Source organism: Doryrhamphus excisus, linkage group LG13 (genome assembly GCF_037039965.1).
Source record: "Doryrhamphus excisus strain RoL-2023G ecotype Guam linkage group LG13, RoL_Dexc_Guam_v1.1, whole genome shotgun sequence".
NCBI lineage: Eukaryota > Metazoa > Chordata > Actinopteri > Syngnathiformes > Syngnathidae > Doryrhamphus > Doryrhamphus excisus.
Genome location: NC_136369.1, coordinates 7,386,495 through 7,410,711, shown reverse-complemented (window position 1 = coordinate 7,410,711; position 24,217 = coordinate 7,386,495). Strand labels below are relative to the sequence as shown.

At 41.6% G+C, this 24,217-nt stretch overlaps 1 protein-coding gene across 1 annotated transcript in view; it reads right to left on the bottom strand.

Moving 5' to 3' along the window:
* LOC131139354 (protein TANC1-like) overlaps positions 1-22,423 on the bottom strand; it is a 37,491-nt gene extending 15,068 nt beyond the window's left edge. Inside the window, exons 1-12 of the mRNA XM_078795730.1 lie at positions 21,916-22,423; positions 20,868-21,059; positions 19,016-19,108; positions 17,438-17,568; positions 14,498-14,783; positions 13,730-13,996; positions 8,961-9,077; positions 8,580-8,870; positions 6,326-6,453; positions 4,587-4,818; positions 3,677-3,843; positions 559-867 (exon numbers count right to left, since the gene is read on the bottom strand). Coding sequence (XP_078651856.1) covers positions 559-867; positions 3,677-3,843; positions 4,587-4,818; positions 6,326-6,453; positions 8,580-8,870; positions 8,961-9,077; positions 13,730-13,996; positions 14,498-14,783; positions 17,438-17,568; positions 19,016-19,108; positions 20,868-21,059; positions 21,916-21,991 — 2,289 coding nt within the window. The 5' untranslated portion in view covers positions 21,992-22,423. The remainder of the gene's footprint in view (positions 1-558; positions 868-3,676; positions 3,844-4,586; positions 4,819-6,325; positions 6,454-8,579; positions 8,871-8,960; positions 9,078-13,729; positions 13,997-14,497; positions 14,784-17,437; positions 17,569-19,015; positions 19,109-20,867; positions 21,060-21,915) is intronic.
* Between the last annotated feature and the right edge of the window lie 1,794 nt (positions 22,424-24,217).

The following is a 24,217-nucleotide window of genomic DNA, read 5'->3' as shown; positions in this document are numbered from 1 at the left end:
TTTTTTGGTGTGAAACATTTTGGAATGATGGTAGCCTCCTGTGTTTCTATGCAGTGCTTTAATGAAAACCGGGCATCATTTATCAACTGTTATTCAATTCTTACCAATACCAATATCTGGCATTTGTTAACCTACTTTTAACATACTGGATCCCAACATAAGTATTTTAGTACGTATGTATATTTGTTATTTATTTGAGTTAGTTATGTAACCATTACAATTGAATTTTTAAACCACTATACTACTACTACTTCTTCAATTATATTTAATTATGACCGTTTTATTATTATCATTACCTTTCTTCCTTTGTGCCAAATATGTGGCTCCTCCTTAATTTGACAGTAATAATAAAATTGTAAATTTGCAGCTTCTCCAACCTAAAAACATACAGGTCAGTGAGGCTCAGTGACATAGCCGACATCTCCCTCAGATGCCTGGCATGACTCAGGTCAGCAGTAAAGGATGGATAGAATGTGTTTGCAGTACTAATGTGGTCTAAGAGGCTTAAACAGATGTTTTTGGAGCACATGCAATGAGAACAACTCATCACTGACTGACCTCTGACAGAGACACTGGCACCACCAGGTAGTTTCCACCTTTCAGTGCCAGATGGCCTTTGTGGAACAGATCCAGGGTCAGCTGAAGGTAGAGGATGGAGCCGTGGCTGCGTGTTGTCAGGTGGCTGCTGAACTTGCTGAGGAGTAACGGGTCAGGGGTGGAGCCTGTGGGCGTGGTCACGTTGCCGGCAATTTGGGTGCTGCCGCTGACCCGATGGTGGATGTAGTCGCTCAGGTCGGCTCCAAGGTCGCTGCTGTCAGGCAGGATGTCCAGGGAGATGCCAGAGAAGGGGAGCAAAGTGGTAATTTCCTGCAAGAGTGAAACAAAGACAAATTATTGTTAATATCTTGTAAAGTGAGGTGTGGCATAGGCAACTCGACATTTAAATCATTCTCGGCAGGGTCCTTAAATCAGGACCCATTGCTCAGATGTCTCTGAGTCACACAGAGCCATGGGAAGCAGAACAGCAAATAGTGTGACAATGACTCAAGCAGCAGCATTGCTCACAGGCTTCTCTCAGATACACTTTTTCATCTCCTGTCTTGCCATCCGCAACAGCTCAATGCCGGCCAGAACCAACGAGGTCTCATCAAAACCATCAACTGCATGTTGGTGCAGCACAATCTCTTACAATGAGTGAAATATGCTGGTACACGAGCACCACTTGAGAATGTTGCAGGTGAAAGGAAGCCAAGGACAGGTAAACCGGGCTTCTCGTCATGATACTTGAGTATCTAATACCTGCTGACTTGAAATGCATCATCGTGAAAGTGACCCCCAAATGTTTTGAGTGTCTTCCAAAACACTAATTCAATTATATAACCGGCTGGCTGGTTGTCAAGCTCCGGGCTCACAACAGACTCGCAGTAGCGTTGACATCCATTCATGCTGTAATCCATGCAGCATTTGGAGTTTTGGCTTTGGCTTTTGACAGATGCATCTACTGTGTGCTGGGATTAGTGACCGGATTGAGAGAAGACGTCAGACTAAACAGTGCTTCTGTGCCAAAAGCCTTGATGTCTATACCACACACTTATATGGTGAACTTTTAACTATGGGGGACTGTAAGAAGATACTAGTAGGAGGCATGCAATGGAAAGGCACCTGTTACTTATAAATAAGGTTTGATATATAGTGGCAGATCATGCTAGGAATGTCCCATAATGTCGGCATAAAAATGAGATATCAGTATCTCTTTTTGTTGCAAACAATGATGTCAGCACAAGTGTGTTGACATGCTCCACAAAGAAAGAAAGTTGCAAGAAGAGTATCAAAATGGCCCCCGTATCCTTTTCCATTTGTGGCCCTTGGTGGAAAAAGTTTGGACACCCCTGGCCTGGGCTAAATTAAGGTGATTTGGTTCCTCTTTTCAGATCATACAGCCAATACCAGGGATTCTGGGCCCCATGTTATCATGGGTAGTTGCTCTATAGAAGGCCAGAACTCAATATAAAGGCCAGAAAGTGAGTATAATAGGTCTCCTTTAACTGAGTAAAAAAGACATTTTAATTAAAATGTAATTAAAATGTTTAATTTAAAATTTAAATGTTTATTGTCCCACAAATTGATGCTCAAAAATATTATTGTCAACATTTTTTGAGACCAAATAAACCACATATGATGATAATGATAATGATAATAATAATTATAAAGGTCACTGTTTTTCTGTGGTCTACTTGTCTTTGTCTATTTACATCAAGGCTCTCCAGCTGTCCTTTAATGTATGTCATTTTCAAAAAAGTATATATAAAAAAACATTATACGTATAGTTAAAGGCAAAGCTTAAAATGTTTATTACTTCTTCAACTATCAACATTTGAGCTTTTTGTAGTTACATTATGCCTTTTTGCTATATTTTCCACTTATTTTATTTCTGCAATGAGTCACGTTCCACAGATGGCCCCTGCGCCACAATTTGGACACCAATGTATGTTTTGCCGGAAAGGCGATTGTGTCCAAGTTCTGCCTTTTTGGCGTTTTATCTCTTTTTTTTGTCATTTTTTTAACAGCTTAAGATGTGCTTTATATGGTGTTACAGAGGTGGGGCTCATTCCCGTGCACGTGCTCAGTGGATGCTTCACATTTTGTTCATAGCTTGTATATAATTACAAATAAATGCATGACGCACTTAAAACTTAAATGCTTACCCTTACTTGCTAACTATAGCGACCATATAGCGCTAAATTGTCAACACGGATCTGTTTATGTATGAGATGTGTTATGAAACTGAACTGGTGGTTGCAGGTGCTTGAAAGCAGGTTCTTAGCCAGCGTTAGAAGAAGCGCTTGGTGATTAAGGGTGTGGGCTCGTCTGTACATCTATGTGAGTGGATCTGACAAATCTTTAAGTCAAGTTGATCAAATGTAGAATTACTACAGCTTCTGCTTGAACATCAACAAGTAACAATCAGCTGTTTAACCGTTTTGAAAACAGCCACACGTCACTCGCTGATGCTGTGAACACCAAGGTAGATTGGATTGCAAGGTATGCCTACAGCACTTAATGTGAGATTCAAATAATCCCTGCCACTTCCATATTACTGTATCATTCATAGTAGCAATGCCATAGTTACAGTCTGGCTTCTGGCTGTCCTGTTCTCAGTTTTTCTCCAAATGAGAAATCTTGTCACGTTTTAATCTCATCACACAAAATTTACTGTTAATATACTGTATGTGCTCGGTATTGGTATTGGCCAATCACACTCATGAATTAGCGGAATTGGCAGCATCTGATCTGGCAGCGACCTTAATCGCAGCATCCCTAAAAATAACACATCATATTTTCTCAGTTAGGATGCAGAAATAACTGTAATTTAATCTGAACTCTTCCTCCACCCCTAACTCTAATATCATCAGTACGTATTTTCTTTCTATGGACTCACAATGTACTGCACTTCATATTCTTGAAGCAAGTATCCAAATGGCCTAATGACACTTCTTTATGCTGAAATTGATATAGAAAATCTAATGCAGACGCCAATGTCCTCTATGAAATGAGATAACTCAACCAGCCACTGATATAGAGCACCATTCATTCATTCATTTTTCTACCGCATATCCTGTTCACTGGTTGTCAGTCATTCACAGGACAGAAATAAACAAACACCATGCACACTCACCACAAGGCCCGTCCTCACTGTGACCACCAACTTGAGCCAGAGCGGGAATTTGGCGACTATCTTGGTGATGAAGGTAGCGATGGTGTCCCCATAGTCGGGTTTGTGGAATTCAGCCTCATTGAGACTGTCAACCAAGATAATGTAGTCTTCTTCAGGAAGCCTTCGCTCTGAACAGAAGAGCATAAAATATTAAATTAGGAAACAAAATCATGTTGTTAAGAGATGTACTGTGTATACTGTATATAGTTTATGTCTTGGTTGTTTGTTTTCCAGCAGAGGATATATTGTGAAAATGGTGATATTGATTACATCCTGCTGTTGTTTATTATCACCAAACAGGATATATCCATCATGTTTGGTATTATTGAAGTGGTCAGTGCACCCATACGAGCCAGTGAGAACTCATGCGCTCTTGAGAGGCACAAGGGCTCTTCATTTTCCCCCTCTAACCTGCTTAATGGAGATGGAGTAGACACGACACTCCTTTGCTCAGACTCTGGAGAGTTTGGCCATAATAACACATCAATCTAGTTGACTGGCTGAATCATAAGAAAGTGAGCAGGCTAATATGGCCGGCTTGCATCTGTAGAGTATTTACTGACCTTGAAATCCGGTGGGTTACTGATGAATCACCAGGGCAAAAAAAAAACACGTCCCTTCTTTATGTAAATGACTTAACATTAGTTTCCCACTTTTCCTTGTATCAAAACCAGCGACTTAATCAGTCTGTAGATGGAGTCATTAATGGGCTATTTTATACAGGAGATTGCAGCAGCCTACCTAATTGCAGAGAAAGGGAAGCAGAGACCCTTTTTCTTAAAAATGGCACTATTTTAAATTTTAAATAGTCTTTAAACTTGAATAGCACATTTGTCTTGCGAGCACTTTATGAGTGTGTAGACTTTATTACCTTTGCGAAGGTTGGCCATGGGCTCCAGAACACCTTTTCGGAAGGCAGTGAAGGGGTCTTGGACACAGGACCGCAGGCTGAGTGTATTCTGAAGGTGGGGTTCCTGGATCAGCAGCTCTCTGTATGGGGTGAGCTGCGGTGCTCTGGCCAGCAAGGCGGCAACACTGTGAACAAACTCTGGTACCAGGCAGGTGTATGTGTTGTCGGCCTGGCAGAAATGGTAAGCAACCACCTGGCAAGAAACAGAGAATAAAGAGAGTTAATTTGCAAAGGATGTGGATGATATCACTTTGAAAGATACAGATTAGAATTTAAATGAATGCCAGCTGTTGCCTTTCAGGCCCATGCAGAATGATCTGTAATTCTGTAAACTAATCATTTTTTATACAAACCAAAAACAAATATTTCTGTGCGGTAGCTTTGTGAAGTTCAATCCACAGAAGACAAAGACCAATGAATGATATGACTTTTGAGTCAACATCCTCCATCACAAGTAGTCTTACTAGTTCCCATGGTTACTCTTATTGAGGCCAAGTTAGTAAATTTAGAAGCTCCCATGTCATCTGTGTGATGTAATCAGCAGCAGCTTCCACACGTGCCCTAATGGTAGAACACGCGACATGAAAACTCTGTGTCAGGAATGTACAAGTCCATAGCTTTTTTTTATCATGCAAATGTGTCATATGGATCTTTGAACATAGCCCTCATATTTTTTTTCCATTATACTTATGTGATGCTGAACTCTAATATGTGCAAAGAAAGAGCTCACATCAAAAAGAAAAAGAGGGATAACCACCATTTTAATGACATCAGGCTCTAATTTCGTAGACCAGGCGCGTCAGCACACTTTGCAAATTTTCGTGAGCAGCGCAGTCTGGTGCAGCGTGGCGCACCCGCGCCTCCATCCCACCCACCGGCACAAGTGGCAAAGAGGGAGGAGAGAAGGCGTGACAGGCTTTAAACATAGCTGAGTGTAATCTTAACCAATCACATGAATGCCTCTCATTGCCTTCAAATGCGCATCCGAGGCACACCACGATGCGCATCATGTACCATGTATACCACCATGTGGGACACGTCATCTGGTCCTGACAATTACATGCTTTTTGTGGAACAACCCATGTTCTACACATCGGTGAGCTTTTCATTTGCATGCATGCAGGGAAGACAACTCCACAGACAACCGCTAACTGACACGGTCCTAACACAGGGAAATCTTCCACAAAAGTGCAGCAGAGCGCTGTACTGTTCAATTTTAATAATTGTTTTATTTATTTGTTTCATGGAATGATTTATGGAATTTTATGTCATGTTTGTAGAATAATTTTATGAAGTGATTTTACAATTCTGTAAAGCACTTTGAATTACCTTGTGTGCTCAATTGTGCTGTATAAATTAACGTCCCATACTTTAGGGGGAAAATACACATCCATACTTTTTTGCTTTCATGTAGTACACCAATATCAATGTGCTTAAATTCACATTGATACAGACTGTAATAAATTGTAATCTATAGACCAGTATTCCTACATCCCATTTTGCACATCTGTCTGTCTACATATACACATAATGTAAATATTGGCCTGAGAGGCCTTGACCTCAGAAACATTATAATGGCTTCCGGTCAAGTAAATCTACAACAAACAGGTGCTCAACACCCAAGTTGTGAGAATTAGGAAACACGTTGGCTTGGATTGTGTGCTACCCTCTCACAAGCCTTCCTGTGGTAGTGAAGGTACCTTGGTCGCGAGGCACTTGACAGCCTCTTTCCGATGCGCTGTACTATCGGTCGTTCCTATAACAGCACTTTGGTCGATCTGGGAATCAGCGGCTTGTTTGGAGGCAGCTTTTCCCTGCTTATGCCCACCTGAATGGAGCACACAGCAACAAACACAAAAATGCCATTTATACTCATTAGAAAATGTCCCAAGTGTAAGCCCAAGAATGTTGGGAGAGAATGACGAAACACAATTAAACTGCTGCAGTTAATTAGTGCATCTTTAAGCAAGACTGGAACATGTGCAGTACAACTACATAAGACAAGAGAGCAGCGTGACCAGAGCTCCTTTCTGCACAATCCACTAGAGCCATGTTGAATATAAATCAAAATGACAACATATAGTGCAGGTGTCCATGAATAATGCAGTGACGCTGAAAAATGAGCGCTGCTGTATTTGTTATTTGCACCGCATGTATAGTACTGTATATATCTTTTTGTACTAAGACACAAGATGATGTTTTTAAAAAGGCTGTTGGTGTCACATTTACTTAAAACACCACTGTACAGGTCACAACATTAGGTACGGCTGCACAGTCTAATAAGAAGACAGCTGGGATAGGCACCAGCAGTCACCTTCCCCCCTACAAGCAGTCGAAAATGAATGAATGACTGAAAGAGATGGGAGGATTCGGGAAGTGGCTCTCACTCACAACTCGTGCACAGGCACATGACCGGAGTGTGCATGCACATACAGATACACTCAGAGAAGCTATTGACATGGCTGAGCATGAAGAGCGTGGTTTACATCTTATTGTATTATTATTGTATTTTCAAACCAACACATATTACAGCTTGTATTCAGGGTTGTCTTAGTATACCCAGGTCACTACGGTAAATGATGATGATGGTTTGAATTAGTGCTGCACGATAATATCGTCGTATCAATAAATCCGATAACATTAAAAAAAAGCTCAGATAACCAATTAGAAAAAACTCTCCAATGAGGTTAGATCACCCATACTGTGCTGTGTGTTGCTGGGCTGAGGTGAGCCAATCAAGTGCTACTTTCCTGTGACATGACCTCACTTGTAAACAATCATGGCATCGATCGTGTGGGATTTCTTTACCCTATCAGCCCCCTGAAACTCCAGCATTGCTACGAGGGTGTTTTGAAAGCCTACAAAGATGCCAGCCCTGCTAAAGAAGCGGCCACAAAGCTAGCCACACTGGATGACCAGCTCTTTACCATTGTTGAAGGTAAAAGGTCAGCTTGTAAAACACTTAGAGCCACAGTTTGTATTTCAGAGCTGCTGCTGTTGGATGTTTGTTTGCCACCAAAATACTACAAATGATCACCACATAGATGGAAATATGGATATAAGCTTCACGACTAGTTTATGGCCGTTTGATGGTAGCCCTGTTATACTGTTTTGTTTGTTAAAAATAACTATCCATTTCTTCTCAATTTTTGTTACTGTTATGCTTAATAGTAGTGATGTCATATTTGAATCTTATTTCCAGGTGGTCGCAAAATACATTCATTCATTCATTTTCTGCCGCTTATGCTCACGAGGGGCGCGGGCGTGCTGGAGCCTATCCCAGCTGTCTCCGGGTACAAGGCGGGGTACAACCTGGACTGGTCGCCAGCCAATCATGGGGAACATATAGACAAATAACCATTCACACCACACTCACTCCTATGGACAATTTGGAGTCACCAATTAACCTAGCATGTTTTTGGAATGTGGGAGGAAACCGGAGAATCCGGAGAGAACTCACGGATGCATGGGGAGAACATGAAAACTCTACACAGAGTCACAAATTACAGTTAAATCTAAATTTAAAATTACAATAGCTATAAATAAGTAAAATAGGGTGGCACGGCGGTCGAGTGGTTAGCGTGCAGACCTCACAGCTAGGAGACCAGGGTTCAATCCCACTCTCGGGCATCTCTGTGTGGAGTTTGCATGTTCTCCCCGTGCATGCGTGGGTTTTTTCCGGGTACTCCGGTTTCCTCCCACATTCCAAAAACATGCTAGGTTAATTGGCGACTCCAAATTGTCCATAGGTATGAATGTGAGTGTGAATGGTTGTTTGTCTATATGTGCCCTGTGATTGGCTGTGCTCGCCCGAAGACAGCTGGGATAGGCTCCAGCACCCCCAGCGACCCTCGTGAGGAAAAGCGGTAGAAAATGAATGAATGAATGAATAAATAAGTAAAATATATTTATAACTTAAAAAAATATATTGTGCGTCCCGAGTTTGAATCTTACATTTGGGGGAGGAGCTGGGGCTGTGGAGAATGCTGGGCCCTCCATGTTGGGTGTGCATGCCATGACAGCTTAGCGCCACCAGCCGCCACATGATAGCAGTTTTCCCGGAGCCGGCGTTTCCTACAATGACAGCCCCTCTTCCGTCGCAATTGCTTGTTTTCTTCAAGACCTCATCCAGCCGTGTGAAAAGCCAATCCCGGCCCACAAAAGATGTTTCTGCCTTGGTGCCGGGAACTTCAAACAGCAGCGGTTTCAGCATGATGTCAGCTTGTTTAAAATGAGCCAATCTCCCTGGACAGAGTGTGAGATGACACTGAGAGTCTGTTTGTGCATATCAACATGTTCCACATACTACACTCATAAGGTTAATAAATAAAATACCTTTGGAATCCTCATGGTTCCGTCCAGGTGCATTTAGTTTGCGGATAGAGCTCCTGTGCCCGCCTAGCCTTTGGTTGTCCAGATATGTCAGGTCCTCCAGTCTTGTGGAGCACGTTGCTGTCAAGAGAGCCACAATTAAAGGGTCAGAGAGATGCACAAATTGTACAAATGCAAACCACAGACGTGCCAAATTCATTGCTTGAATTAATTATTGTATCCATGGAGACGTGAGGAATAATCTGTGTTGCTCTCCATGAAAAATACTCAGTGACCTTGCCAAGTGAAGAGGGAAGAAGAAGAAAGAAAGATAGTCACATGTCTTGTCATCTCGATCTTACATAAATTTGCTCAACACACTCAAACATCAGGACTTACATTTTGTTATAATCAGTGGAAACCAGTTGTCGTCAATATCAATATACAATCTCAATATCAAGATAAGCTCGTGTTAATGATTAGAATAAAATAAATCCATTAAAGAACATGTAGAATGCAAAGGGTTGTTTACTCCTACACCCGCCTTCGCCATCCACCCACTCACACTACCGAGTTCACAGGTCAGCTAGGCTTTATCTCCACAGTATTTAAAACATTCTGTTCTTCTATTCTATCTCTAAACGATACTTTCAGTATTCAACTAGTTCTCACATATTAGGATGCACAACAGTATGGATATAATGACCAAACTGACAGTTTCTCCTCAAATTGACATTGACTGCAATATGTTTTTTTTACAAAATTAAATAATGCACAATTGCCCTCCCAACGCGCAGAACATGTGCTCTCCCCAAAATCCATGGGGAGGCTCCCATTTTACTCAAGGGGGTGCATTCTCTGCGAATGCGCACAGGATGCGAATTGCTGCCATGAGGCATGAATAGTGCTAAGAGTGCTAAGTCAGCCCGAGGCAAGGAGAGGGGGGAAAAAACAAAAGTGTTCATGGATGCTGTATGAGGAGAAAGGTTACAATTGATTGCAAGTATCCCTGACTGATGAACCCCTAAAAATAGGTAAAAATATAAATGTTTTTTCCACATATACTGTAGTCAGAAAACATATATGTAATTCAAATATTGACCCACCACCTCACAATTGTATTACTTTACTCCAACAGTCAATTATTTTCATATAGTAGTATGTTTCTTGGCTACACTGCTTCCAGTAATGCATTTGTATGTTGCAGTTTTTGACAAATCAGATTCCAGCTTCTATGTGTTGCATTGTCAATTATTTTCTGGGACAGAAAGCAAAACGAACAAAAGCGAAACACAGTTGCACTCAGAAAAGTGCACATGAAATTGGAACAACATGGCTGAAAAAAACAACTTGTAAAACTCTCAGCAGTCTAGTTTCCTGCATTAAAATTCATTATTGGGATATAAAATGAAGTTGGCATAATAGCCTTACCTGTTTTTAACGTTACTGATAATGCTGACACAAGTCAAGTTGCACTTGACTTTCTGGAGTCATTTTTAACCTTTTCAAAATGCAGTCGTCTCTCACTACATTGTGGTTTGAATATCACTCCCACACTCTATCACAGTTTTTCTAAAATGTATTCTTTCTTCCACATTTAGTTTCAAACCAATCCTTACGTTTAGTAATAATGCGCCTGTCAGTGTTCTCAGATAAAGCTGCATCACATCTATATGAAGTGTGAGTTTAAGCAATTTATTGTTTCAGCATATTTCATGTCTGTGTGGAGCCCTGCCTCCTACACTTAACAACAAAGGGCACACAGTAAAACTACTAGCAAATACTGCATTGAAGGTACTTTCAGAAGTGGCTGCAGTAATTAATTCACATTAAAACTACAATATGCTTGAGAGAATAAGGGCACAGATGAAAATCAATTGTCAATGGAGAGTCAAAGAGTAGAATAGAAGATTGAAAGAACATCTTCAGTACGAGGTGTGAACAGGAACAAACAGTGTGAAGGCGGTGTGGAGTGGGATGAGAAAGACTGCTGGCTAAAGACCGCCTGGCCAAATTGCTGAGTGGACCGCAGATCAGAGAGAGAGAGCGAGATACAGAAACAAATCCTGTTTTCATCTAGTTTGACAACAGCTCTGGTCACCCACAACAATGCTGCCTACCATTTCATCCCCTGCTGATGACTGTGTGACTGATTACCCAGCGTCTCTTGTTGATCCTTCTCCACACTCAAAGGTCACCTCAGCCCCTGCACCTATCAAATCTCATAATACAAGCTCCGCAGAACACTCAAATCAGAAGCAGGCAATGTGGCACGGTGTCTCTTCAACTGGAATTTGTCGAAAGGTAGAAAAGCTGTTGCTACCTCCTTTAAAGGTCAACAGCACAGAACTCCAACACAATAAAGACTCTTGACACATTAGAAATCATTGAAAAGATGATCGCTAAAATACCAAATACACTACATTTATACACCACATTTGACAACATCGTCCCCCAAAATTCACACAATGCTCAAGACAGTGATTAAGCGTGATGCTGTATGCTGCCATTACAGGTAAGCAAACACATCATTCACACATCTCGCAACATCTGTTCTTTCTCAAGGACATGGGGGGAATCAGGTGTTGAGCTTGTAAGATTTTAATTGCAATTTAACGTCTCTTGCATAAGAGTCAAGACCCACCGACAGCGTGCTATACGTTCTCCTGACTATTTATTATGTAGCCTTTGATAAAAGGAGACTCATTGCTCCAACATGAGAATTGGAAGTCACATTTTAGTAGTCAGATGAGAGATGTGTAGCTATTTGCGATTAACTGGACATTACTACTGTGATGACTGCACCAGTATTTTACCCACCCCATTCATATGAATTAAGTCTGACACAATATTAGGAAGACCTTTCAGTGTAATATGCTAATCCACATGAAGCTGAGGATTTATTGCAGAGCTGCTGCGCTACACAGAATTATTTGATTTATGCAGGTGAACTGCATAAATCTGTGGTTGACGTCGCTACAATGAATAATCAGCTTTCCACTCGTCCACACAAAGTGTTACACCATGTGATTTGTGCGCTTTCACGGCGCTGACAGCCGTGCTTTTCCCCTCATCATGCCAGAATGTTCCCAGTCTTAGTGTAAGCTGTGTGTATAGTGGAATAGGAAGCTTGTATCGACCTGACACACAACATCATTCATTTAGAGATGTATTTGTGTCCACATAATGTGTTGAAAAAACATTCTTCGCGAGTCCCCTCTGGGGAAATTTAATGTTTTTGCTGTGTTATCGATGATGCAACATGTTACAAACACAAAGATGAGAAATACACGCCTGTGCAATCAAGACAGAACACAAAGCAATTGTCACAGTCTTTGGGGCTGTGCCTCGCTCCAGGGAACCACTAATGCCGGTCTCCATCAACTCCCAAATTAAGTCACAAATCAAAAATGTGTTCTGCAGTTAGGACAGGAGCATGGCAAACGCACCATGCAACCATGACACCAGACATCATCAAAAACAACACTTAAACAAGCATGACTCACGCAAAGGCCATAAGACTGTGAGCAGGATATGGAAGCTTTTTTCCAATTCCGAGGTGTACAAACCAACATTTTTTTGTTTGATAGGTCAGGCAGATTTGAAAGGTACAGTATTGCCCAAACATCTATGGGCATCATTATTTTTGTTGCTTTGGCAAAGCTTTTTATCCCTTTATTTGATCCTTGCATAACATATTTATTTATGTTTTTTATACTTATGCCTAATTTGAATGTGGCAATTTGCTATGATTCTTCCAACATTTTCCACGAGGGAACAATCAAAGCTTTGTTTTAAATTTAGAGCAATACAACATGTCCTCATCTTTCATGTCTGTGGAGTAAATATTAGCAGGCCCAGCCAGCACAGCAGCCCACCTCATCTTTGTCCTGAATTGCATCTAGACTGTCTAAATGAAAGCACCAACTGACAGTAGAATCTGGCAGGCTTTACTATGAATCCACTCCCTAGGGAATCTCTTCTTTTACTCAAATGAACAGAGAGCTAAGGAAGAAGAAGAAGAGCCTTGTGCAGTAAAAGAAAATGTGACAGGAGAGGGAGGAGGTAGTTTTCTGACAAGGAGAGGCCTCTTAGGACATTTAACTTGTACACCACGCTGTGACGATGTGTTTGACAAGGGAGTTGTCAATCTCAGATCAAAACTTTGGCAATGTCACATTAATTACCTGATCTATTCATATTTCCAACAAATGTATAGGTCATTAACATGTCTCATTGTACAAGTATTACGATCCTTAGATGTATTTTTCTCATCTGCATTTTAGTAGCTTGGCTTGTAATAACAAAATAGCATCTCTGTCATTGTCATTGCCTCAGCTCATCTATTTTAGTGGTGTATAATATTGGTAGACAAGTCATCGCTCATGTGGTGTTAGCGTATTGTGGTGGCAACTGTTTGATCATTAAAAGGTTGACACAGTGGAACTAATGCCGAAGCTTTGCTGAGCAAAGCCAACATGTGATGGTTTTTATGTAGGTTATGTTAACTGATTAGAACAGTGTGGCTGAGATGAATGTCCTCCTGGACTTTTTGCTGGTTGCTAGGCAACCTAATGACGATGACAAGATTGACATTTTAACGCCTTTTTTGTCACTTGTATAAGATTCAGATGCGGCAAATGGTTATTAGTGGTCAGAACGAGACCAGCTTCACTGATGGGCTACGATAATCATATTGCTCAGTAGAAAACAAATAAACACATTTCCAGAGTGGATGGACTTCTCTATTGCTCTCTGCATTGAAAAGAATAGCAGAGAGAGGGTATGTGTACCTGCCACAGAATTTGGACGGGGCATCATGAAAGAGGAAGCACTGTGTATGTGGTGCTGTGGCAGTGGTCTCTTCGGTGCAGGCGGTGTCCGGGGCTCCTTAATACCAGCTCTCTGTGATACTTCCTCTGGTTGGGTGGTGGGATTGCTCCTAGTAAGCCCAGGATGGCCGTCCTCGCCTGTGTGACCCATAGTACTGCCCCCTGAGACGTCATCCACAGTGAGATCTGCGCTGCGTTCCTCATTTTCAGAAGAACTAGTGATAGTAGCTGAAAGGGAAATATTAGAGAGGTACGTAGGTCAACTGTACAAGCAAAAATCTAAAACGGTTTTAAATACTGTATCCTTGTTACATTTTCGACATCCAAAATTAATTTCCACTGTACTGACCAAAATACACCACATCTTCTGTTTGATTGATATTCATCAATCAAAGAGTTTTATCATTCATGATGCAGGCAGCCTATGCCCTTTCCTGTTTAACTATGAATACAGTCTATTTGGAGAGAAAAAAGTGTCCTATTTTGGGAGCATCAGACCCATAAGCAAGAAAGACAGCAGTGTCCCAGTTTTGACAGCAGGGAGTTGAAGCCTTGAGGCTGAAGTGGCACAGGCGACATACAGAAACAGCGAGTACACATTTGACAAGACTTGGAGCTAAGCCTCATTCAAAGTACTATCTACACATTAAATGGTTAAAAGATAGCATTTCTGGTACAAGTCAACTGGGCTAATCTTCACTTAGATGCGCATGACTTGCCAAATCTCACCTATGATTCCACTGTCCTTGCTCTCCAGCGTGGAGGTGGGGCTTTGAGGAGGCCCAAGGTTGCTATCTGTGACAGCTACAGCAGGAGAACATTGAGCAGGGCTGCGCACAGAGCTGGAGAGCGTCCCGCTGGGGCTGAGGCTGGAGCCACAGTGTGGTAAAGGCAGGGACAAAGGGTGGCATACAGCACTGCTGCTTAAGGTGGAAGAGGGGCTCTCTGAACAAGGAGAGGCAGTGCTGCAGGTCAGCGTGGAACTGGGGCTCCCTCCCTGGGCGGGAGTCTCACCCTGAAAAAGACAGAGCCCGTTAACATGAATAGGACTGGTGAGGTGACATAAAGCCAGTGGTCCAGGTATCAGGAGCCCACTGCTATTTACCAACCAGTGCCCTCTATTTGAAATGGGACATCGTTCTCTGTGATCGTGTTTGCCTTCACTGCCACTATCTTACATAATTGTTACTCTTTATAAGTAGGATAACTGACATTACTGCCACTGTAACTGTATTTTTCCCCCAGTTTTTTTGAGTGGCAGTTGGTTATATTCTGAAATGAATCCCATGCTGTTTACTTTTACACTTTGCAGAAAACCTTGCTCTTCACACACTGCTGTTCAAGATGGAGATGGATATTTTTCACAGATGCAAGGATACATTCAGGCAGAGAAAAATCCACAGAACACGTTATGTGAATAGATGGATGACGGCGCTCAAAAAAGTTGCAGAAAAACACACTACTATTGGAATGTGTGCAAATGTCAGAAATGAGGAACCAAAGATTGTCAGGATGACAACCAGCCACACGCTCCTTGGAACATATGTTGCAGCAAGTTGTCGATGTACTACCATAGCCAAAATTATTGCCCTTTTTCTTTTTAATCTCCTATACAGAATCATTTGGTTGAGAAAATATTGACTCACATTGCACAGTACACGTTAAGCGAGCACAGTCGTGATGTGCAGATCGATACTCAAATATCAATGCCTCTGATACCGGCTCTTCATGCTCTAAAGTCGATTCTGAAATCACAATATTGATGCTGTTGATACATAGGCTGCATTTAGCTTAGTGTTGGTGCTCCAACATTTTGAGAAAATGATGATAAAAAGAATCTTGGATAACAGTTACAATGTTGTATTCTCGTGTTAAGCTATGCCAAAGTTTCAGATAATGAGGAAGTGAGCCCTGAAAGAAGTTTGGGATGGATGCTCAGTTTCAGACACTTCCTTATATGGGCGTGCCCTGGTACAAGCTGTAGGCTTGCCCTCCCCCTGCTCTGCTGTTTGTCGAAGATTTCATCGTGTTAGCACGGAGCAGTGGCTTCCAGGAAATATTTGTTCATGTTTGGGGGAAAGCTAACTTGCCTACAGAGGTAAACATCAGGCAGAAGTGGTTGGAGTTTCAGATTCCTGACCAGCAAGAAAAAAATATGGGACTGTTTTGTGAACATGGGTAAAGCTGGACCGTCCCCCAAACTGTTGCTGAAGACCGATACTTGTCCAACGTTTATCCAAAATATGTTTCCAAACTGTTTATTTTGTGTAAGTAAGTGGTTGCTTATGTAGCATTATAGAGTGTGCACACAGGGAGCGTGTTACCTGTACGCATGCACACCAATGTCTGGAGTTGCTGATAGCCTTTTCTACTACAATCGGTGGGTCTGCCCATGTTTTTTTAAACTTGGGTAGAAATAAATGTTTAAATAAATGCGATTTATTTTCCAGTGCAACATATACAGTATGAGGGTTTTGTTTCTCTTTTCGTTTTTTGACTGAGCGACTTACTTTACATTATAGTCTTGAAAATACAGAACATGTTTTTTATTATGTGGTGGTGTTAGAATCCTGCAAAAACAGCCATGTTTTGAGTGCATCTCAACTTAAAATTTCGACTCCCTCGTAAGGTTTTTAGTCCGCAGGTTTGGAGAATGTATCATATACTGTATATATTCAGTACCTTTCCAATAAATGGTAAATGAATCACGAATAGTCGCACAAAAGAAACCCCTTTTGTAGGTTAATACATTCATTCATTCATTCATTTTCAACCACTTTTTCCTCACGAGGGTCGCGGGGGTGCTGGAGCCTATCCCAGCTGTCTTTGTGCGAGAGGCGGGGTACACCCTGGACTGGTCGCCAACCAATCACAGGGCACATATAGACAAACAAACATTCACACTCACATTCATACCTATGGACAATCTGGAGTCGCCAATTAACCTTGGAGGAATGTGGGAGGAAACCAGAGTACCCGGAGAAAACCCACGCATGCACGGGGAGAGCATGCAAACTCCACACAGAGATGGCCGAGGGTGGAATTGAACCCTGGTCTCCTAGCTGTGAGGTCTGCGCGCTAACCACTAGACCGCCGTGCCACCCTTGGTTAATACATCTTATCAACAAAAAAAATAATAGAATAAATAGAATATTTTTTTTATCATGGTAGTTTGAGAAAAAGCATTTCAGATCCCCTCGTTATTTATGCAACATTTCTGCAATGTGGGAAGTTAACAGCATCAAGGCAGATCACTGTTCTTTTTATTCCAGAGCCTCATCTCCATCAGCCAGGACAACCCACATTCCTCGTAACATCCCTGCTATCTCGGTGAAACGGACTGTATCTGGAGCTCAGGTGGTGAAATGAGGCTGGGAAAATGGGCCAAGGCTGAGCAGTGCAAAGGCATAGAGCTGGAGCCACAAGCATGTTAAATAACATTCATACAGAGAGGAGGATACTGACAGTAGACAAATGGACCACTCAGGACAAGGATGACAACATCATTCATATTGCAGAAATGTATAAATCTATTCTAACTTGATGGAATAGAACGATAATAACTGGTATCTGTTTGGCATTCAGCTGAACTGCTCTTAAGCATTTAAAATGAAAAGACTTTTGTGTTTTTTTACAGGACGACAAAAGGAGAGTAAAATGCTGTCTTACCTTCTTTTCCCTCCTGTCCTCCATAGGAGAGCTAGCTGTGCCGGGCGTTGCTTCTCCCAATAAGAAGCATAGTCTGGTCATCAGTTCCTGGGTAGGAAGGGAGGAGCCCAGCTGGGGCTCCACGTGGAGGTCTGGAACACACACACACATTCAGGACATACATTAACAGGCAAATGTAAGCATAACGGGCCGTATTAGTGATGCTGCCGTTGCTGCTCTGCTCACTCATATGGTCCCCACCCAGCAGCAGTGCTAGCGGACTGCGTGAAACGTATATGCATCCACAGGTCAACACGCCCAGCTCTCCTGATTACAAATTACTGACAGCAGCTTTCTCATAATCCCTGTTTGACGTATTGATAGAAGGTTGTGTGAGGTAGAGATTTTGCCAGGTGCTCTTGGTTGAAAGACAGCTTGTGAATTTTAATAAGCTTGGTGAGCTTGATGCTGGAGTAGAGTGGCACAGCCTTGGTTGTTGCTTCCAGAAAGATTGGGCTGACACAGGACATATGTTGCATTCATTTATCATCCGGGTTAAGGCTCCCTGATGCTGTGACCTCCAACCCACTAAACAACATGCATGGTCACCTCACTACAGAAAAACCTGTTCTCACATCTCCTGTTTGTGTCTTTAACGAGCTGAGCTATTCACATTGCTTGTTCTTGCACCTCATGTTAGGGGCTGAGTAACATGCATAATGAGTAGGCATATAAACATGATGACAGAACATCTCTGATTACAAGAACAGCTCACGCTGCTTCACACACATCTTTGCATCCACATACCACATTTGTTTTGCACTCCTTCCACGGATCATTTTCCGTGTTTTTTTTTTCACTTTCTATACCTGTTTAAGGTATTGACTGAATTCCGCTTATATCCAACCCAAACACAAGCCTTGAGAGGATGATGGTCAATTTGGAAAGGTACCCAAATTATAGTCTTTCTCTAAGCACTTCTCACTTCACAGCTTGAGAGACTGAAGAGAGAAAGGTCTTTAAAGAGAGAGCGAGAGAGAGAGAGAGAGAGAGAGAGAGCGAGAAAGCGGAAAAGGGAAGGGGTTTTATTTAAGAGGAGTGGGGGGGAAGAAAACTTTGCATTTAGTCAGTAAAGCACAAAGACTCAATCTAGAGTAACATGAGGACACAGTGACGGTCCAGTACCAATCATCAAACCACCTAGCTGTTGCCATTGGAAACGGGAAGCTGAAAGGTGCCTGGCAACCAGGATGGAAGATGCCTTATAAATTCTGTTCAGCCTTGGTGTAGCTCTCTGCTCACAGACATTAGAAAATCTGCCTGCAATATTGATAGTCATATAAATACAACCTTGTTGTCACCTTTACTGTCAGTTAGCTCGGAGAGGGCAAGTCGCTTGGACTATCGCATGACACCTTGTCTCATTCAGGAAGAACTTAATTCAGGTCCTTACAGATTATATAAAACACACATATGAATTTTACATGCCGCCTCCTCTCACCTTTTTTCCCATTCATTCTCATCTATTGTAGCTCCTCTGATCAATAAGTGCAAAACAGACATGACGCTGAACACACATCCACATCCTCCTGCTCTCACCTCTGTGGTCTGTCTCGTCACAGCACGAGGCAAAGACAGGAGGTCCTCTCGAGTCGCAGGAGACGTCCACATACTCCAGCTTCTTTGCCCGTCCTTCGGCCACGACATAGAGGGGAAGGGGAGAGGAGGAGTGGTGGGAGGGAGGGCATTGTGAGAGTGGAGACAGGGAGGGATATGAAAGAAAGTGAGAGAGAGAGAGAGAGGGGGAGATAGAGATTAAGCCTCTCCAGATGAGATCTGTGGTGTAGAATTTGAATCATGTCCCAGGAGTATAAATCAGTATGTACATATCATGAGCCCTGGAAACGGTTTAATACTCACTGTAGCATAGGCGTTTGTCTATACTACATTAATACTGTTGTTTGTGTGTGAGTGTGTGTGAGTGTGTGTGTGTGAATGCAGAGACGCGGACAGGGTGCACACTTATTGATGTGTGGGTGTGTCTCAATTTATGCAACAACATCTGAGGCTCCTTGGAAGCACATATTCTTTGGGCCTTCAAAGTCATTATTAAAATACACTGATACTTTGATACACTACACTCAGTAAATAATGTAGTATATACACAGACCAGGATATACTCTTATTGCCCCATCCAGCATACAGTTGTACAACTGAATGAACAACTGACATGTGTGCCAGAGGAAGAGAACGATGCAGTGATTTTCCATGTTTTGTTTGCTGAAATGGGATAGAAGAAGGCTGTGCTGCATGCAATAAACAAGTACAGCGCCTTTTTCCTCAATGGTTCTACTTGCTGGAGGACATTGCCACCTAGTGTGTACTTTAAAAACATGCTTATGATGAAATATGTACAACGTATCTCAGCATTCTGCCTCTGCAAGCAAGGAATGCACTTGAAATTTAAGGTACACTATTTTTGCTTCAGACCCTTGTGAAACTCTTGTACCTTACCTTGTACTCGTATTATCAATGTTGAGGGTCATATCTTTATAATTTAAACATTATGCATCATGGATGATGTCATTTCCCTCGTCGTTGGTCACTGCTTAACAAAGGAAGCTAAACAGCTAGTCAACAATAGTTGTGGTTGTTCACACTTAGGAAAACACTGCCACCTAGTGTTCTGGGAGGCAATCGCAAGTCACGATAACAGCCCAACTAATATCATGCAAGATCTCTCAAATTGAAATTATTTGACATTAATAAAAAAAGGAAGGCAATAATTATTTCCCTGGTAACTAATTGTATTCATGAAGAATTAATTCTCTGTGATTAATGCTGGCGACCAGTCCAGGATGTACTCCGCCTCCAGCACCCCCGTGACCCTCGTGAGTATAAGCGGTAGAAAATGAATGAATGGAAGAATTAATTCTGAGACGAGTTCAAATTACCGACCCTAGTGACCCAAGTGAGGATAAGCGACATAGAAAAAGAATAGATGGATCATTCAAATTACTTCTATTAAGTAATTTTCCCAATAACTATTATTTGAACAATCCAACTGTTATCTAATGAAACAAACTAAAATCAGATACAAAAAATGTGTGACTAAGCTGTTATATAAATAGAAACATTTGGTCATTAATGTTCACTATATTGAACCTTTTTGTGAGAAAAAAGTCGGATTTGCAAGTGCGTTGCCTGAAGTCATCTTGTTCAATCATTTACGGTGACAATCTGCCTCTGTTTTGGGGCCCCCGGGGCCAATGTCTGTACGCATGTGTGTTTGCTGTCACATGTATGGAGCAGCTGAACGCACAGACGCTCGCTAATCAAGGCAAAGTCATGAAAGCCTTGTGCTTTATTTGCAGCTCTTCCGTGACGCACATGTTGCCATCATGATTTGAATGTGTGTGTATGATGATTACGCCACATCAAGTGCACCCACCTGGGAACTTGGTACACGAATGGGATGGAACTATGTTCTCCAAGCGAGGAAGAAGGGGGGAGGATGGCAGAGAAATAGACGCCCCCTTGGTTAGTTTCTTCTTCCCTGTGTAGCGACTGTCATGGTGATGGTGGCGTGTGGCCCGACCACCACTGCCCATCTGCAAAGTGCTGTGAGTTTGCGCCTCCTCACCTACACAATAAAAACAGGAGAGAAGAAAATGTAAGAGAGACATTATATCTCTTCCAATACTTCATTGATAATTGCCATGAAGGGCATATTAATAAAGGATAATTGATGAGATCTCACCAAGTACTGTAATACTGTAATAATGTCAATAATGCCAATAATTCCCGATTGAAGGAGCCCACCCCTCAATGAGATTACGCTGCAAATGATTGGGCAGTGCAAATGGACTGTAAACATGCAGTATCATTTTAATGAGATCGGCACAGTTCTTCATCTTCCTCTCTTATCCTGCAACCCAGAGCTACACAGTATAAAATATTAATAAGGACAATGGTTGCACTGATATTGAGTTCTACTTAGGTTTGCCTATCATCACAGCACCCTCTGAAACGTTGCAAGTACTGCAGCATCTACAAGTCTTGACTGAAGATTTTTGCAGAAAAAGTTATTACATTTTTATAAATGTACACCCCATTACCATTAATTTACAAGTTTTCAGTGGTTTGTTTTGTAATAGATATAAAATACATATATCACAATAATAAGTGGCCTGTTTCATCCAATGTAACAATCCTCCACTCTTCACAATGTGTACTAGGTCAGGATGTTTTCTTCTGACACACTTTAAGTGCAGTTGCATGCAGAAGGGAACATGAATGAGGCTAATTGAATTGGCTCTACTTAAATCACCCCAGAGAACTTGGATATTGCAAGTTCAAATAGTACATGTGTGAACACGTGTAGTATTACAACCCTTACCCTTTCTTGTCATTAGCCAAGAAAGCATATTTTACTCTGGTGATAATGACCAAGACTACCAAATCATATAATGTAAAACAAATGTTTTCCATGTTCTTACTTGGGTGTCTCTGCCTCCTTGTTTCTCCTGGTTTTCCTCCTTTGTGTTTCCTTTGTCCAAACACTGCCTTGAACATACTGCTCACGGTATGTGGAAGAATGAAGAATAGTGTGTCCCTTCGGAGCCAGAAAAAGAAAAAGCCAGATTTGATAAAATACTGTTCCAGACAAAGATGATTTTCCTTTTTGTTTGTTCTCACAAACCTTGAATTGAAATGTTACCTGTTAATGTCCTCTTTTTATGATATCTTCACATAAATCCACAACGGAGGAAGCCTCGCTGACACTGCCTGCCCCTCCTTTGTCAATTCACAAGCTGATGAAGAGTCGACTTGCACATGCGTACAGCTTTTATGTCCCAATTTTGATGAATTAATATTTTATTATTTGCCTGCTTCAAAACACATCATGATCATTTTGTCATGTGATCTATTACATTTATAGTCAAATGAGACTTTTAAATATTTGGCCTTATAGTTGTGTACACTAACTGAATAACTAAACAGTGATGTATACAGTAATGACATATAGTTTTTATCCATCCTGATGTATTTTGAAGAGAAATTTCAATGTGTCTTTAAGTATCAAGAAAAGTGCTATGTACAAAAAAACCCTGTGTTTTATTATTGACAAAAATCTGTGACCCTGCCCCAGATTAGCATCTCTCAACAAATACTAGCAATTGGTTCTACTGCTGCTCCAAAATGTCCTTTGAGTCGGACTTGAACCAGCCATTTTTGCATATTGCGTCAACAGTCCTCTGCTCTACCAACTCTAACTCGGCTCCCAGGCGCTGCTATCAGAGGTGCACAAACAATCCAACCTGTCTATAAAAGGGGTCCGGGTCTGTCTGTAAGACAGTAGACCACAAGTTCACCCACAAATGGAGAACAGCCACATGTGTCAAAAACAGCCATGTGTCTTTGTGACACACGACTTGCTCCCCCTCCAAACATTCCTCCTAGTTTGACATTGTCTTCTGATTTCGGATCCACATTTGCAATAAAAGGGACTATGTACAAATTATTCCACTGAGCTCCAGAACCCTTCCTTTCTCTCTTCATTTGCCATTGTTCACTCTCGACAAACAAGATAAATGCATTGAAGTATTAAGGATTAAGGCCTTTTGTTTGTTTCTTGGAACCAGGAACAGCAATGTGCAAATAAAGCCAACACAGCCCTCAATATGCCACACTTTTTAAAAGGGGGGGGGGGGGGGGGGGGAATCTGGACTGTGAAGATGTACAGCACGGCCACAGAGATAATGCAGTCGTTATGAACTTTAAACGGTGAAAAACTGAAAATCTGTTTGGTTTTTGGTTGTATTTGGATGGCTTGACAAATGACAACGCTATACACAACACATAATTCTTATAAACTTATGCAATTTTAGGAAACAAAATTAACAGTATAAACACTGGTGTTTAATATTGAAACGACGCGTAAAATCATTGGACGAAAACGCCATAGTGTAAATGTGTTCATATTCGCCATTAGGGGACAGAAGCGAGCCTATGACTATTTAACTTGGAAGGAACAAGACGATGCGTTATTTTCGGCTTCTGCCTGCTGCAACTCCAGACATGGAGAATCCAGTCCTTCTTCATTTTGGCCAATTGCTTTCTCGTAATATATCTGCTATTCGTTCTAAACGGTGAAAATAGTCAATATATTGATAAAGCATTCGCTGTGTATTTCATTATGCTCGTCTAGCATCGACGATTTGGAGAACCTAGCGAACTACCTGGCTAACTTGTGTGTGCCAGAATACTACTACGTATTTATTTAGCTGTTAGCTGAAATGCCTGTCGAAGCTACTAGAAGAACATTTAGAAAAGTTTAACCAAACCGGCCTACTTTTTGAGAGCTGAAATGATGGTATCGTGATGAACATGGTCTCGTGTTGCTAATGCTAACAGTAAAATGGTATGTCTTTACAGCTTAAGTGTCGATACTTCAACAATACTTCAACGAACAGTAACTTGCTTTGTCGAGTTTTTGTATTGGTTGGGTTAATCCTCAATGTGTGTGCATGTATATAAATGATAAACAGTTTTGACTTGACTACGAGTAAATCACCGAGCAAACGTTTTCTATCTCCACTTGCTAGCAGACCCCCTTCCATATTGTGATCACCTGGACATGCTGTATGGCGGATGACAGAAGTGTGTTGGTGTAAGTGTTAATATTATTAAATATTACTAAAAACTTGATGTCGTATGATCCTCGGAGGACTGTCTATTGGCGAATGCCATTATTAGTTTTATTTGATAAAGTTCACCTGCATTTTTGACAGCCTGGAC